Consider the following 12,776-nt stretch of genomic DNA (forward strand, 5'->3'; position numbering starts at 1 on the left):
CCCAGCACAGCTTCACAGAATCGCAGAATCATCTCAGCTGGAAAAGCCCTTGAAGCTCCTCCAGTCCAACCATGAACCTCACACTGACCGTTCCCAACTCCACCAGATCCTGCAGCGCTGGGTCAACCCGACTCTTCAACCCCTCCAGGGATGGGGACTCCCCCCCTGCCCTGGGCAGCCCATTCCAACGCCCAACAACCCCTTCTGCACAGAAATCCTTCCTAAGAGCCAGTCTGACCCTGCCCTGGCGCAGCTTGAGGCCATTCCCTCTTGTCCTGGCGCTGGTTCCTTGGCTCAAGAGACTCATCCCCCCTCTCTGCACCCTCCTTTCAGGGAGTTGTAGAGGGCCATGAGGTCTCCCCTCAGCCTCCTCTTCTCCAGACTAAACCCCCCCAGTTCCCGCAGCCGCTCCCCATCAGACCTGTGCTCCAGACCCTGCACCAGCTCCGTTGCCCTTCTCTGGACACGCTCGAGTCATTCAATGGCCTTTTTGGAGTGAGGGGCCCAAAACTGAACCCACTCATCGAGGGGCGGCCTCACCAGTGCCGAGTCCAGGGGTCAGATCCCTTCCCTGTCCCTGCTGGCCACGCTATTGCTGATACAAGCCAGGATGCCATTGGCCTTCTTGGCCACCTGGGCACACTGCTGGCTCCTGTTCAGCCGGCTGGCAATCAACACCCCCAGGTCCCTCTCTGACAGGGGAGAGAGATGGAGGGCAGACAAACTGTGGCTCTTGCTACCGTCTACTTCACATCTGCTCGCAGCCGTGGTTAAGGATCATGCCAGGGGCTACAGGTACCGCACCGAGGGGAACAAGTACGAGGGTTTGAAGCTCGGGCAAGTGGGACTTTGAAGCCTGGTCAAGACAACCTGCACTAGTGATGAGAAATTCATCAAGGATAGACTTTGATCTCCAAACCCTAGAAAACAAGTGGAACACCCTGGATCATAAAGAGAAGGTCTGGGATTGTGCTGAGGATGAAATATTGGACAACCTGGCACAGTGAACAACCGATTCATTCACGTGGCAATGAAACTAACTTCTGAGTGTCCTGGAAGTGAACTACCCTCGTTATAATACTAAAACACACACACACACACAGAGGTTCAGAAGACGCTGCCCAGGTTGAGACCCTTTCCCTGAGCACACGTAGTAGTAGAAGCATGAAGTATGTTCATCACTAACCAGTCTGTATCCAATAGGCGTATGTGGAAAAGCCTCTGATTTTTGTGTATAAAAGCAGCACAAAAACCTGCTGTTGCTGTGCTTGGTGTGTGGAAAAGTCCCCCGAGCGCCCAGGCCTCAATAAGTACAGTAACTCTGGTGAGCGTGTGAAGGGGGGTTTATTGAGCAGCCATCCCCTGGGCACGGCATGGGGACGCCACCCCTTCAGCCTGGCAGAGAAGCAACGTTGTATGGCGCTTTCTTCAGGGACTCCAGGAAGAGCTGCTCGTTGTCTAGGTAATAATGGTCCTGAGAAGAGAGGGATGGATGGAAGAGGTATCAGAGAGTGCCACAGAAGGGGGCTCACAGTCCCGAGTGTCACTCATGAGGGAGAGAAGCATCCCAAACCCTCCTTCCTGTAGTGAGCAGGGGGCAGGTACCCATCCGTGGTACCCCCTGGGGTGTGGGGGCTCCCCCCGCCCCGAGCCCACAACCTCACACTCTGAGCAAGACCCACAGCGGAAGCCTCAAAGAGCAGCCCCACCTGGCGAAGGACCCAGCAGGGAATCCGGGGCTGACGGCAGAGGACGGGGACATCGTGAAGCCAGAGGCCAGCAGAGCTGGCTTCTCCCACCCAGGGACAGGGCGAGGACAAGGGCAACCCCACGGAGCCGAGGATGTTGTCCATGAGCCTGAGACCAGCTGTGAGGATCCACCCGTCCTTGCTTCTGGCATCACTCCTCTAGGTGCCCAGGGCTTCTACAAGCCCGCCCAGCCCCACAGCTCAGTAATGATCTGAGCCACAGCCTGGGCTGTCTCCTACCAGGCTCAAACCAGGCTTCACCCAGCCCTGCTCCCACCCAGCGGGTTTGAAGCCCCTTCCCTCCCCGGTCTCCCATCATCTCACCTGCAGGGCTCGGAACTTCATCATCGCCAGCGTGGCGCTGAGCTCGGCGGAGCTGGCCCTGGCCAGGAGTTCCTGGATACCTCCCGGGCTGCCGATGGGAGGTGGAAAGCCTGGAACAGAAGCCCGACTGTGTGGTGCTGCCGCCGTCAGAGGAACCGCAGACGCAGACGACACAGCATCCCTTTGGGTGCTGCCTGCGTGTCCCTGCAGCAGGGTCCTCCCCACGCTCCCAGTGCAAAGGGGCTTTAACCCACCAGCCTCTCCCTTCCTGGCCCCTCTGCCCTCTCCTGGCACTGCCCTGGCTCAGAGCTTCGCTGAGCTCCTTCAGAGGACGAGGAGGCCAACTCCCATCTGAGGTTGATACACAGGGGAACTAAAACAGCCCCCAGCAACAGCCCAAGCCTCCCAAGAAGTGGAATACAAGTGCAGCTGCGCCCCAGCACGTCCCTTCCCACCGGCAGCAAGCACAAAGCCTTACGCAGCGTGCTGGAGAAGCCACTCGCAGGGACACTGGAGTCCCGGCCTGCGATCCGCAGCATCGTGGGGCTGTTGGGCAGCTCCTGGCGCAGCTGTTGAAGCTGGCTCCTCTGCTGAGCCATGCTCAGCCGGTCCTGCCCCGTCCCGAGGAGAAAGGGAGAGAGAGAAGCTGTTGGCAAAGGTTCGGGCCCTTGGCACGGCGGCCCCAGGCCCAGAAGGGAAGGCGAGGGGGTATTTGCCTGGTGCAGACGCTCTTCCTGCTGCCTGAGCTGCTCCAACTGCTGCTGCAGGGCCTGCAGCCTCGACGGGTGCTGCGAGTCGACCCTGATGGCCTCCCGCAGGGCTCGCTGCCCTTCCTCGTACTTCTGGGAGGAGAGCTGCAAGGCAGAGCGGCTGGGGAGGCTGGGGACAGGGACCCTCGCTGCCCTGGGGCAGGACTCCTTTGGGCATCCCCTCCTTCCCCTTCCAGGACAGGCTTTCTGTCCCTGCTTTGGCAGGGCTGTGAAAGCCCAGCTTTGCTGCCAGCCCGTGTGCAGCTGGGAACGGCAGCGCAGATGCTCCGCTTACCTCGGTCATGCTTTTCAGCTCCTCCTCCTGCTGCCGGACGCGCAGCGCAGCCCCATTCACCTTCTCCCTCTCCGCCTTCAGCTCCTGCCAGGACTTGTCCAGCAGCTCTTTCTCCCTCGCCAGCTGCTCCTCCCTGGCTCTCAGCGTGTGGACCTGCATCTTCATCTCTGCCCGCTCCTAGGATGGGCACAGGGGAAACCCATCTCTGCCACTGAACCCCGGCCAACACCCAGAGGCTGCTTCAAGCCCCCGGCACCTGGCGGGAACCCTGCACGGAAAGCTCTGGCCCCAGGCTCCCCGAGAAGCTGCAGCACCGTGCACGCACACAGCAGCCTCTCGCACCCGTGTGCCAGAGGCTTGGTCTGAGGGCGATTCACCGCGCAGCTGGGTGTGGCACTGAGGAGGCAGAGGAAGGATGCTGCAGCCCAGCACCCAGCTCTTTCCTCCACCACACACCGCAGCGCAGCCCCGCTCACACTCACAGGACATGTGAAAAGCACCTGGAGATCTCCGCCCCACCTCACCTTCGCCCTCTCCAGCTCCACTCGCTCCACAGAGAGCTGCTGGGTCACAGCTCGCTGCTCCTCCTCCAGCGAGTGCTGCAGTGATTTCGCTCTGGAGCGCTCCGCGAATGCCCTCTGTCGCTCCTGGTTCAGACACAGAGGAGACACAGATGCCATTCGCAGGCTCCAGGCCAGGGACCGCCAGTGGGCGAGACCTACGGCCCATGCCCAGACAGGAGGGCTGAGCCGGACAGAGGACACAGGGTGGGCTCACCTGCTCCAGCAGCCGAGTCTGCTCGTCCAGCCTGGCCTCCATTTTGGCCACCACTGCCTGGAAACGGCGCCGCTCCTCCTCCGCGTCCCTCTGCTGCTGCAATAAGCTGTCCTGGAGCACTGGGGAGAGGCAGCAGCGGGGCCGTGAGCAGCGTGAAGAGGGAAGCCCCGCTCTGTCCATCCCATATTCACAGAAAAACTGCACGCCTTTGTGCTCAGCACCTTTGGCACATCCCCCAGGACACCGTTTGGCAAAGGAAAGACCCCGAGATGCCCAGGGACCAAGGCAGGCAAGGCTCCGCCAGCCTTGGCTCCCAGCCTCTGGCTGACTCGGAGCACCTTCTCCCCGTTTCCTGGGTGTCCCCAGCCCCAGCGGGGACCCCGCGGCCATTTTGGCACAGAGGAACGGCAGACGTACCCTTGAGCTGCTTCTCCTGCGTCTGTGCCCCCATGGCCAGCTCCCGGGAGGTGCTCTGCTGTGTGGCCTCCATCTTCTGTAAGAAGTCACGCAGGTCGCTGAAGAACTTCTCCATCCGATCCATGACGCCGTTGAGAGTCCTGCGGAGAGCAGCGAGGGGAGGGTCACCCCGGGGTGTCACACTTCATCTCCCCACGATGGAGAGGGGGACCTGTGGTGGGCCAAAGGCCGGGCAGCCCTGCCCCGAACCTCTCTGGGGCAGAGCAGAGCAGTATTCCTGCATCGGCAGAGCTCAGCGTCCCTGGAGGCAGGGGCTGGGAGAGGGGATGGCCCCTGGTGCCACAGTCCGAGGCTGCTTCCCCGGAGGACAGGGAACACCGTGGCCAGGGACCAACGCGGGGACGCGACGCCGGCCATCGGTACCTGCTGTGCAAAGTGGCGCTGGTCACCGCCTCGACCTCCTGGTCCTTCATCTGCTTCAGCCGCTGGAGCTGCTCGTCGTGCTCTCTGCGCAGCTCCTGCACGGACACCCTGCAAGGAGCCCGCCACGGGCTGTTACAAACCGGGGCTCCCCGTGACGGGCAGCGAGGACGAGGCTTGCTCAAGGGCCTGGGAACCAGGTCCCAGGAGCTGAGCTGGCACGGGGCTCTGTCCCAGGGCATCCACTGACAGGCATCCGCATTGGGCATGGACCACAGCTGGGGGGACGGGCTTCTCCACCAAAAACAGATTTCCAATTGACCCCCACTCTGTGGACATCAGTGACTCACTGACCTGGATGACAGGGGTTTGGGGGAGATAAAACACTGGTCTCAGCACCTTGCAAAATACAATGCCTTCACTCGGGAAGGACGTCTCCAGCCACATCTCCCTCTGTCCGGCTACAAAGCAAATCCCCATTCCAAAAGCCGCCCGACTGCCCACAGCCCAGTGCTTCTGGAGTCTCCTTTCTCCTGTCACTGTGTCCCCAAACCACTCCCCAATTCCTCTGCCACAACCAGCAGCACCGGCCCCACGCGTGCGCCGCTCGTGCCGCTCTCACCTCTGCAGCTCTCGCAGCCGCTCCAGCTCCAGCGCGCTCCGCTGCTCCAGCTCTGCCCGCGCCTGCTCCGCCTCCTGCCTCTGCCCCAGGAGCTGAGCCGCCAGCTGCTCCTTCTCCTGCTGCAGCCTCTGCTCCCGCTGCCTGCAGGTCTCCTCCAGCACCTTCACCTGGCTCCTGCCCGCAGAGGTCACGGCCAGGAAGAAGTGTTACTTTCAGGGCAGTAGCCGGCCCTCTCCACCCACAGCGCACGCAGGGATTTCGGAGCAGAGCGGCGGCGCTGGGGGCGTGGGGAAACACGCGACTCTCCTCAGCCCGTGAGCCCTGGCTGGGGACGTGCTGGCCCTGGGACCGGCTCCTCCTCCTTCTGCCCCACAGACGGTGTCCGTGAGAGCAGACCCCCCCTTGGCTCACCAGTGGGGCTCCTCTCTGCCCCCACCAGCTCCACACCCACATGGCTGTGGGCCGGCCCGCCCCAGGGACGGATCTGGGCAGCGCCCCAGCGCTCCCACCCCCGCGGAGAGGGACAGGGCTGCAGGCAAGGCCCTGGCAGAGCAGGGGAGCACGTGCTCTCGCCTGTGGGTACCTGTGGGTGCTCTCGAGGAGATCCAGGTCCTCCTGGTGCCGCTGCCGGAGGCTCTCCAGCAAGAGTCTGTCCTCGGCCCGTGCCAGCTCCAGCGTCCGCACCTGCCGGCCACCCGGGGAGAAGGTCCTTGTGCCGCCCAGGGGACAGAGCTCCCACAGCAGCACTTGCTGGCCGCAGGCTTCTCTGGACAGGCAGCTTCCTCCTCTCTGCCCCGGCCCCCCTGATGCCATTGGGAGCAGGCATGGCCCCTGCTCCTGCCCCGGCTCACCCCTGCTCCCCCGTCCAGCAGGCGATGGGGCTCACCTGGCTCTCCAGCTCTGCCACACGGGCCTGGACACGGAGCAGCGCTGCCTGACAGCCTGTCACATCCTCGTGGGGCTGGGCAGTGGGAGCCCCCAGACTCCTCTCATGCAGCAAGCCCAGGCCTGGGGACTCTGCCTACGGGGACAGAGAGACAAGACCCAGGCCCTTCAGGATCAGGGGCTTTGTGGTGCGGCCATCGGCCCCCAAAGGCAGGCACGTGCCTCCCCTGCAGCTGTGCCATGGCTGTGCAAACCTGCGGAGACACAGGGACGCTCTCGGGGAGGTAAAGCCCTGGGGAGAGCATCTCCTCCCAGCCCGGGAATGGCGACCCAGCCCCAGCCTCCTGCAGTCCCTCCTCTACACATCTCCAGCCCAACCCCACTGCTGCCCAGGTGACACTCGGCAGCCCCTACCCCAGACACAAGCGTGCGGGGCTCTTCCTTCTCTGGGGACAGACTCGAGGATAAGGCCTTGCGAGGCCTCTGGGAGACAGCGTGTGTCCTGCCACCAGGGCTGGGCCACGAGGCCCAGCTCGATGTGACCAAGCAAGCCTCTGATGTCTCATTAATAGGATACAGAGATGCCTGGGGAACTCTGTCAACACTGCTCAGGCAATGCAGGGCTCTCACTGCACACGATTTACAAAGCAGCCACAGCACACACGCTTTGGCCCGACAAATACAACTCGTGGCACCTCGGGGCTCTCCAAAGCCTTTGCCTCCATGAACACAGGCTCCCAGGGCTGCAAAGCGGGGCACAGCCATCCTCCTGCCCAGGGAGCACGGGCAGAGCTGGGTGACCCTGAGTTGGCAGGGGAGGGCTCACGATCACCACCCCGATCCTGCACCTCTCGGGGGCACAGGCCCAGCAGACCTACCTGAGCCAGCGGGGCAGGGCCCTGCGTCTCCTGCTCTCCCGGGAACAAGGCTGCGGGGACTGAAAATTCAACAAGTCTGTGATGCAGACTGGCCAAGGGGAACCATTCCCTCCCAGAAGGACGAGGGCCTGGGTCTCCTCGGCAGAGCGAGAAGGATCCTGCCCTGCTCTGGCAGCTGGGGATGGGGACGGACGCTCAGACAGGCTTGTCCAGACCCGCACCCCTACCCCACCCCACGCACAGCGGCGGGGACTCTGCTCTGCAGAGGAAGTCTGGGGGCAAAGCACGGCTCCTCCTCCATCTCCATCCACTAGGGAGGAGGCTGGGTCCCCTCAGCCACTTTCAGTGGCCTCTGAAGTGGCGCTCAGCCTCAGCCTAGGGCAGGAGGGGGTCTGCCTGCACACAGAGCTAGTGGGACGAGTGTTGGGGCAGCAGGAGGGAAGAGGGAGAGAGAAGGGACAGCACGAACTTAGGCCCACCCATTGCTCAGACAGAGCAAGTCCCCGGCAGCCCTCTGAAACCCCACAGGCAGCACTGCGGAGCTCAGCGCGCCCCAGCACCGTGTCCCCACCGCGCCACGACACGGGGATGGTGGGATCCTGCAGCCTGGCAGCCCCCTCCAGCAACAGCTGGGCAAAGCCCGGGCAGCGTTCACACAGACAAGGGCGATGCTGCGGCTCCTGCCTTTTTGGGGCTGGTTGTTTTTGCAGGGCCGGGGGGACCCTCTCTGCATCCTGTGCCCAAATGAAACAACCACATGAAACGCACCCGGGGCGCTGGCGTCTCTGGAGGGATCCCCCTGTGCAGCCTCCGATGGGTGAGCTGAGGCTTGTTTCGCAGTGCTGAGCCAGGGGACTGGTGGCCTGCGTGGGCACAGAGACACGAGTGATGCACAGCAGCGCCGCAGCTCAGGGAGAGGCGCGCAGACATTCTCCTGCTCGGCATTTCGGGGAGTTTTTAAACTTCAGAGCCGCCTGCCCTCCCACTAACAGAGGTGCCAGGGCAGTCTGATCCCCGCTGGCTACTAGCCCTCCCCGTTGCCCCATCTCCCACACGCAGCTGCTTTCTGCAGGACACCCCTCCCGTGGAGGACGCCGGAAAGGCGAAGGCGGCCTTACCTGGAGCTGTCTGTGCTCGCTGCCTCGTCCTGCACGGCGGCTGCCTGCGGCTGTGCTCCTGGGGAGGCTGCTGGCCGGCTGCAAGCAAAAAGCATCCGATGTGGGAGAGCCAAGGAGGCGAGGAAAGACAAGATCCTCTCCCCCAACACCAGTTCCTGCCTGGCAGGGAAAGCGTCTGTCCCACTCAGCTGCGGCAGGATTCAGCCTTTGGGCTGCAGGGGGAGCAAAGACACCTCAAAACCTCCCTCACCGCTGTTTCTCCGTGCTGCATCCACCCCCCTCCCCTGGGCAGCACCAGCCCCAGCTAACACAGCCCTGCCCACGCCACAGGGCTCTCTGTCTGCAGTTCGCATCCCAGTCCCCTTCAGTGGCACGAGTCCGGACCTGGGTCCGTGTCAACTCAGCTGGAGGAGGTGCTTTGCCTCAACTAGGAGGAAGGAAGGGGAATGAAGGCAGGAACGAGGAGCACGGGGCGGGGAGCTGGTGGGGGTGTGCTGATCCAGGACAGCTCCGCGGGACCCACGGCACTGTGCCCCCTCTTGGCTACAACTGGCAGGAGAGCCCAGAGGTGTGAGGGGACTGTGGGCTGGATCAGTGGGACACAGCCCCACACTATTACCCCACCCTGAGACAAGACAGTGCTTAAAATTAATTTCTCAGATCGGAGCCCAGGGTTTCTGAGAGCTCCTGCTGGAGCAGCTACACGCGGAGCAGACGGGAGCACTGCGGCCATCAACCATGTCTTTACCTGACAGGAGAGCGGGGAGGCAGCCCTTCAACTGGGGCCTCCGAGGGCTTGGCATTCCCCTCCTGGGCCTTCGCCTGGGCTTGGGCTTTTTTGCGTCGTAAGGCAGCGCTCAGCCAGTCCTCCTCCTCCACTGGGTCGGTTTTAGTGGCTGCCTCCTCTGCAGCTGGGAGCTGTCTGGCGGGGCTGGGCCGCCCAGCTGCGGCAGGGCTGGGGGAGCTCCCTGCAGGACTGGCCTTCGATGGAGATGACAGCTCCAAATCCAAAAAATCTTCATCTTTCAAGCCCAGCCAGGCACCTCTATTCCTGCGGCCCCGCGCGGGGCTCTGGCTGGCTGTCGGAGGAGCTTTGGAGAGGGGCTCTGCTTTAAGTTCACTGTTCTTCTCGGTTGAAAACCTGCTGTGAGGAGAAGCAGTCACATCCCTGCCTGCGAAGGGACACCGGGGACCCTGCCCGCTCCGCTCAGGGACAGCGTGGCCGGTGGCTGGAGCTACAGACACACAGAGAACACAATACCTCAGAGGCTGCCTTCTCGCCGGCCGGCCCTTGGCTGTGGAGGCCACCGAGGGCTCGTACGCTCCAAAGACAAAATCCTTGCGCCGACCCTCTTCCTTCTCTGTGCAGACAAGCGGCCTTGAGTCAGCGCCCAGAGGAGCAGCCAGCTGCAAAGACTCCAGCCCTCCTCCTCCTCCCCCCCTGCAATTCCCACTGACGTTGCTGCCTCTGGGAAAACACTGCTGGAAATGTCTTGCCCAGAAACCGGTGAGCAAGGGGCCTCCTCGGAGTGGCTGCGAAAAACTTTTGTTGGGAATCAGCCCACGGCCAAAGGCAGCCGAGTTACAGCTCCTGTGCAAATGCTGCCAGGCTGCCGCGAGGGCAGAAAGGGCATTTCCCCTGCAAGGGCAGTAGAAATCAATCTCGCTCGCCCAAGCCAACGCTGCCACCTCTGCAGCCCTCCCCAGCGTCCCTGGCTGTGCTCACCTGGCTGCTTTTGGGACTTCGCCTCCTGTGTGACCTCCCGGCGCTCTCCCAGGCCTGGCTCTTCCAGGGTTCTGGCCACGGAGCCTCGTCCCAGTAACTCGTCCAGCACAGCGCGGGCTGGCCGGACCTCCTCTCTGCTGGGGCACAGCGGCAGATGGGTTTCTCCCAGAGGCAGGGCTGGTCCTCCTCACACAGCCTTGCCAGCCTGCTCTGCCTCTTCTCTGCCACACAAGGCTGCTCCTGCCCCTTTCAGGGACCCACAGGCACAAGCTCGGCATCCCCCACCCACCATGGTGGCACCATCTCAAGACACAAGCCATCCCCCTCCTTTACTCCCACCGCCCCTTCACGGCCCTTACTTTTCTGCCTTCTTGCCCTGCTTGCCATCTCTTCCTGGGCTACTGCCAAGGCCCAGTGCATCTAGCAGGTCGTCGCCGTCGTCTTCAAAGGTGATCTCCTTCCTCCTCTGCACTGGGGCCGCGGTGCGCAGGGGCGTCTGGGCTGCGGGTGGCTCTGGGGGTGGGATCACACATCGTAGGAGGTTTGAGCTGGGCTTGTCTCTTTTTTTTTTTTTTTTTTTTCCAACAAGAGATCAGAGCAGCCCTGCCTGCTCTTCTCTCTCAGGACCGTTTACAGAGACACTTTTAAATAGCTCTTTTCAGTGACCAAATCTCACAGCAAGTGACAAAGTGGCAACGCGCTACTGCCTGGTCCGTGGCCACTGATGGGACATTGCTGGTGTCACTGACACACTGGGGTTTCCAGCTCTGGCGGACACCAGCAGCTTCTTCAGCTTTGCAAGTTTCCACTCAGAGAATTCCTCTCCACCTTCACCCAAAGTCCCTCTTCCACCCCTGCACCTTAGTCCTTGCCCCAACCCACCAGCTGCTACTCGTGCCCAGAGGGGATTTTTCAGGGTGAAAGGAGGTTTGAGGGGACTACCAGACCCATTGGCATCCCTGCTGCAGCAACAAGAGAGGCGAGTGCCTGTAACACGGTCACAGTGCAGCTGGATCCCACCCAGAGGTGCAACTGTGCTTTGGGGTGGACCAGCGAGGCCCTCAGCCACCCAAATCCTGACCCACAACCCTGGTTCTCCTCTGGCCGCGTGCAGAACAGGCTGCATGAGTCCAAGGGAAGATTTGAGACTCCATTCCCAGAAACGAAAAGTCAGTTCTGTAACCTCTAGCACACTGCAAATATTGAGCGCTCAGGGAGCTGTTACCAGCTGTAACCCCGCTACCAAGTTGCTCCGTAAAGGGCCGTACTGGTTAACAAGAGATGCCACTAGCTGGCTTTCATTTAACGTTTGGACATGACACAAACTCAGCCAGGCTGCTGATTCATTTAATACAAAGAGGATGCATCAAGCAATGCCGCTTACCTTTCTCCTTGCTCTGTTTTTCCTCAGGGATGCTTTTAGTGCCTGTCGGAGATGGCTTCTTGGGTGCATCCTGCTCCTCATCAGACAAGAGCCCCGACAGAGGATCATCTAAATCTGGCAATTACCCCGTAGGGGCAGAAAATAAAACAATAAAAACAAACAAAACAACAAAACCAAGGTTATTGAGAACAACGCCTCTGTGCTAAGCCAAACACTCCTCCCCACCATGTGCACGTGGGGACAGGAGATCATCTCTGCCCAAAGCCACGAACGCAGACTCTGCACAGACCTGGGACACCCATGAGTATCTCAAAACTGGGCTGCTTTAACGCTTGACCACTCTTTAGGCAATGACAAAGGGGAGGACAAAGCCCACCTAAATCACCTAAAGCCAGTTAGTGACTGGAACAGATGCTGACCTCGGTTAAAGCGCAGGCTCTGACAGCCAGATCTCAGCTGTGCCAGGAAACCAGCCCCCCTCTTTGGAAGGGGGACAGAATCCCCCCCTCCCCGATACAAGGGTCTCCAAGTGCTACAGACAGGCACTAAAAACCAAAGCACGGCTCAAAAAGCAAACGCCCTCAGGAATCCTCTCCCAGCCCCACCCTGGGGAGGGCTTCCAACACTGAGCAGTCTTTTTTTTTTTTCCTTTGGTCACCTCTAAGGGATGAGCTTTGCACGGGCATCGCAGGGGTGAAGGATGCTCTATGTCATTAACCAGCCAAGCCTTTGGGTGACAGAAGAGGCAAGCTACGGGCAAAGAGCAAGGACAGAGTCCTCAGCTGCCCCCACACATCCATGTGCTGAAGGGAAGCGACATCCTACCTTCCAAGTTGAATTTCCTGTACTGTCGGGAAGCAGCGAAGGATGACAGCGGCTTCTTCTCCATCACAGGTCCAGACTCTCCTGCAAAGAGAGGCCACAGCTCTCACAGACAAGGTACTGCGGAGATGGCCCTCTCCCACCCTGGCTGAAGGTCACTTCTCTGGTGGCAGCCCCCTAAAAGCACATCCTGGGACACACAGTCAGTCCCCTCACGGCCCTGGGGGGTGGGAATCTCTCTGGAGGGACCTCCTTGCAGGCAGAGAAGGAGAAAAGGGCTTGGGGAAGAGCAGGACAGGTTGGGGACAGGCACGTCTTAAATGCACCCCCCTGGCTCTCCTTCCACGCAGACCAGGCAGATCCCTGCTCTTTGACCTGCACCAGGCAACAGCCAAGTGGGGTTTGGTGGGAGGCGGCAGCGCGGCTGTTGGGGCGGCTGATGGCAGTGATGTTATCACAGCGTGACGAGAGGCCGGGCCAGGGATCAACCAAGGGACAACACACAGCCAGAATGACACTCGGCGGCTGGGACAGCCCCAAAAAACATTTTAGGGAACAAATCCACTTTTCATTCCCTATCGCAGAAGAAAATATGCCCTGCTCGTCTGGAA

General features: G+C 61.2%; 1 protein-coding gene across 2 annotated transcripts; it reads right to left on the minus strand.

Annotated features, from left to right (window-relative positions):
• Positions 1–1,330: 1,330 nt before the first annotated feature.
• On the minus strand, positions 1,331–12,264 carry LOC141925502 (fas-binding factor 1 homolog). 2 transcript variants are annotated; one of them, XM_074829915.1, is made up of 21 exons: positions 12,169–12,264; positions 11,344–11,457; positions 10,319–10,472; positions 9,960–10,093; positions 9,495–9,594; positions 8,982–9,377; positions 8,234–8,311; positions 7,884–7,978; positions 7,116–7,174; positions 6,239–6,373; positions 5,936–6,036; positions 5,353–5,526; positions 4,734–4,841; positions 4,311–4,450; positions 3,894–4,012; positions 3,641–3,763; positions 3,117–3,293; positions 2,789–2,926; positions 2,551–2,683; positions 2,073–2,182; positions 1,331–1,474 (listed from the first exon to the last, which is right to left on the minus strand). In XM_074829915.1, the coding sequence occupies exons 1-21, from the start codon at positions 12,230–12,232 to the stop codon at positions 1,391–1,393; spliced, it is 2,736 nt and encodes a 911-aa protein (XP_074686016.1). In that variant the 5' UTR covers positions 12,233–12,264; the 3' UTR covers positions 1,331–1,390. The 2 variants fall into 2 exon arrangements, with proteins under 2 accessions (XP_074686016.1, XP_074686015.1); XM_074829914.1 differs by having other exon boundaries at positions 9,960–10,096.
• Between the last annotated feature and the right edge of the window lie 512 nt (positions 12,265–12,776).

Source organism: Strix aluco, chromosome 6 (genome assembly GCF_031877795.1).
Source record: "Strix aluco isolate bStrAlu1 chromosome 6, bStrAlu1.hap1, whole genome shotgun sequence".
Lineage (NCBI taxonomy): Eukaryota > Metazoa > Chordata > Aves > Strigiformes > Strigidae > Strix > Strix aluco.

What these genes read in the sequence shown, in the direction of transcription:
- LOC141925502 (XM_074829914.1), bottom strand. Translation starts at nt 12,232, where the DNA reads ATGGAGAAGAAGCCGCTGTCATCCTTCGCTGCTTCCCGACAGTACAGG. An exon ending in CAGAGACGCCAGCGCCCCGG is followed by an intron (nt 7,175 to 7,883) that starts GTGCGTTTCATG and finishes TTGAATTTTCAG; the next exon opens with TCCCCGCAGCCTTGTTCCCG. An exon ending in AGCGCCACTTTGCACAGCAG is followed by an intron (nt 4,451 to 4,733) that starts GTACCGATGGCC and finishes TGCTCTCCGCAG; the next exon opens with GACTCTCAACGGCGTCATGG.